Genomic DNA, 3,478 nt, shown 5'->3' on the forward strand with positions numbered 1-3,478 from the left:
ATTATAACTGGCGTTGGACTCGTTGGTCGCCGGCAACAGGTCGGGCAACACCCCACCCTCGCGGGGGATAGCCAGTAGATGATAACCGTGGTCAAGGTCAGTGGGAGCGACCGCAACAGCATCTGATGCGTTCGCACTATTATAACTGGCGTTGGACTCGTTGGTCGCCGGCAACAGGTCGGGCAACACCCCACCCTCGCGGGGGATAGCCAGTAGATGATAACCGTGGTCAAGGTCAGTGGGAGCGACCGCAACAGCATCTGATGCGTTCGCACTATTATAACTGGCGTTGGACTCGTTGGTCGCCGGCAACAGGTCGGGCAACACCCCACCCTCGCGGGGGATAGCCAGTAGATGATAACCGTGGTCAAGGTCAGTGGGAGCGACTGCAACAGCATCTAATGCGTTCGCACTATTATAACTGGCGTTGGACTCGTTGGTCGCCGGCAACAGGTCGGGCAACACCCCACCCTCGCGGGGGATAGCCAGTAGATGATAACCGTGGTCAAGGTCAGTGGGAGCGACCGCAACAGCATCTGATGCGTTCGCACTATTATAACTGGCGTTGGACTCGTTGGTCGCCGGCAACAGGTCGGGCAACACCCCACCCTCGCGGGGGATAGCCAGTAGATGATAACCGTGGTCAAGGTCAGTGGGAGCGACCGCAACAGCATCTGATGCGTTCGCACTATTATAACTGGCGTTGGACTCGTTGGTCGCCGGCAACAGGTCGGGCAACACCCCACCCTCGCGGGGGATAGCCAGTAGATGATAACCGTGGTCAAGGTCAGTGGGAGCGACCGCAACAGCATCTGATGCGTTCGCACTATTATAACTGGCGTTGGACTCGTTGGTCGCCGGCAACAGGTCGGGCAACACCCCACCCTCGCGGGGGATAGCAAGTAGATGATAACCGTGGTCAAGGTCAGTGGGAGCGACCGCAGCAGCATCTGATGCGTTCGCACTATTATAACTGGCGTTGGACTCGTTGGTCGCCGGCTCCAAGGCGTAGGCTCCAATATCATCAGTATCATCAGCGCCTACACATGAGCTCATGGCACAATGAAGTTCCAAGCAAGCAATTAAGGCGGTACGCCCATGTGGATAAATGTTTTTGACGCTGGCGCTCATGTGCCTGCGACCAACAGTCCTCCCCAGCAACGGTCTCGTAATTCCCGTGCCAGTGGCATCAGCGCTGCCGGCGCCAATGACATGCGCACCTTTCGGCGGGGCGAGACTCATGTGGGAGGGCAGCAAGCGATCATTGAGCCCATGGACAAGGCGTGGATCGGCGTCTTCGGCGTCGGCGTGCATGCATCCAGCATCAACAGGCTTTTCTCCTGAAACACCCAGCCTCAGAAGCTCGCCACTACCAGATATGTTGGCACCCGCGTCAGCATCATCGCCATTGGCATCCCTGTCGAGCTTGGCAGCCATATTGAGCTTGACAGTCATGTTGCCATTGGCATCCCTGTCGAGCTTGGCAGTCATGTTGAGCTTGGCAGCCATGTTGAGCTTGACAGTCATGTTGCCATTGGCATCCCTGTCGAGCTTGGCAGTCATGTTGAGCTTGGCAGTCATGTTGCCATTGGCAGTCATGTTGCCGTTGGCAGCCATGTTGAGCTTGGGCAGCGCCTCCCGAGCGCGAGAGGTGTGGCTCGAGTCAAACTGAAGAGGACAAGACGAGGAAGAAAAATGAGCCATGATGAGCTTGGGCCGCACCTTGCGATCGCCGAGCCAAACTGAGAGGGACGGGGGGGGGGGCGGGGGGAGGGGGGAAACATAAATAATGTAATGATGATATTATTATAATCAATTGCGTCCAGTAAACGCAGGAGCAGGCCGCTCTTGCTGAGTGCGCACATGGGCTTCCAACGTTCAAAACTAGAGACTAAAATAACGGCCACACACACACACACACACACACACACACACACACACACACACACACACACACACACACACACACACACACACACACACACACTAGAACCGTCGAAAAGTAACGGTCACTTATTGACAATGACCTTGTAAATAACGGCCGCACAAAACTCTGAATGTGCGAGTGGGAGAGCTCGCAAGCTTTGAAGCGTGCGCTTTTGAATGTGGTGGGAGAGCTCGCAAGCTTTGAAGCGTGTGCTTTTGAATGTGGTGGGAGAGCTCGCAAGCTTTGAAGCGTGTGCTTTTGAATGTGGTGGGAGAGCTCGCAAGCTTTGAAGCGTGTGCTTTTGAATGTGGTGGGAGAGCTCGCAAGCTTTGAAGCGTGTGCTTTTGAATGTGGTGGGAGAGCTCGCAAGCTTTGAAGCGTGTGCTTTTGAATGTGGTGGGAGAGCTCGCAAGCTTTGAAGCGTGTGCTTTTGAATGTGGTGGGAGAGCTCGCAAGCTTTGAAGCGTGTGCTTTTGAATGTGGTGGGAGAGCTCGCAAGCTTTGAAGCGTGTGCTTTTGAATGTGGTGGGAGAGCTCGCAAGCTTTGAGGCGTGCGCTTGCACGTGTGACACGCCAACACGACCCCAACCGTCGCACTGTGCGCCCCAAACCGTCCACAACCAAATGTAACTCATCCCACCATGACCGTTGAGATCCCAACCACAACCACCCATGTTCCGTTACTCAGACGGTAAGCTCAATCTCGACCTTCTGCCGACCCACAAACAAGCGCTCGACCCGAATCGATCGGCATGGCATTGCCCTACTCCCCGGAAGAGAGATCGTGCAGGAACGAGTACGTGCTTTGGCGCACACGACGATGCTTGTGACGGTCTTACACAAATGGGACAGTCACCAGCACTTTCTATGGAACCATGAGTGATGTCAGCGATCTGGGAAAGTATTTTACATAACATGTATTCGTTAGAATTTGAGAAGGAAGGGAAATGAATTGTTTAAGAGGGGTTTTTAGGCTTCAAAAGTATTCAAAAAGTTGGCAGAGCGGTTTGCCTCGCTTTCTCTCTCATTTTCGCTCTCTCTCTCTCCTCTTGTTGCTGTGAACGATTTGAAGCACACAACCTCTAAAATGGTACGGTTACACGCCCTCTCTCTCTGATTCGATGACTTGTTCGGCAATACTCTCTGCTTTTGGTTGCTGTTCTACTCGTCTCTCTGCTATGCCTTTATTCTACCGTTATGCTTCCCTCTCCTTGAACCATCTCTCTTCAACGCCCAACCATCCGCTTCACCTCTCTCGGCTGGCTTCGGCCCTCTCTCTGTCTCTGCTTCCTTGCTCTTGATCGCTCTCTCTCTCTCTCTTTGTCGTACGAGGTGTTCCAGTGGCGCAAACGGCAGCGCCACTGGCTAGACTGCCCATTGCATTTGCTTCACCATCGCAGCACATCCTCTCTCCCCGCACGTGTGCCTGCCCGCGTACACCGAGGTTCAGGACGTCAATCAATGCATTGATTCACCTTCATCGCACCCACACACACACTCACACACGCACACACTCACATACATATGGCAGCCTTGTCTTCGTCGGCCTTG

At 54.2% G+C, this 3,478-nt stretch overlaps 1 protein-coding gene across 1 annotated transcript in view; it reads right to left on the minus strand.

Moving 5' to 3' along the window:
* MONBRDRAFT_12816 (uncharacterized protein) overlaps positions 1-1,704 on the minus strand; it is a gene marked incomplete at both ends in the record, with an annotated part of 6,858 nt that extends 5,154 nt beyond the window's left edge. Inside the window, one exon of the mRNA XM_001750703.1 lies at positions 52-1,704. Coding sequence (XP_001750755.1) covers positions 52-1,704 — 1,653 coding nt within the window. The remainder of the gene's footprint in view (positions 1-51) is intronic.
* Between the last annotated feature and the right edge of the window lie 1,774 nt (positions 1,705-3,478).

This window comes from Monosiga brevicollis, genomic scaffold (assembly GCF_000002865.3).
Source record: "Monosiga brevicollis MX1 MONBRscaffold_46 genomic scaffold, whole genome shotgun sequence".
NCBI classification, from domain to species: domain Eukaryota; class Choanoflagellata; order Craspedida; family Salpingoecidae; genus Monosiga; species Monosiga brevicollis.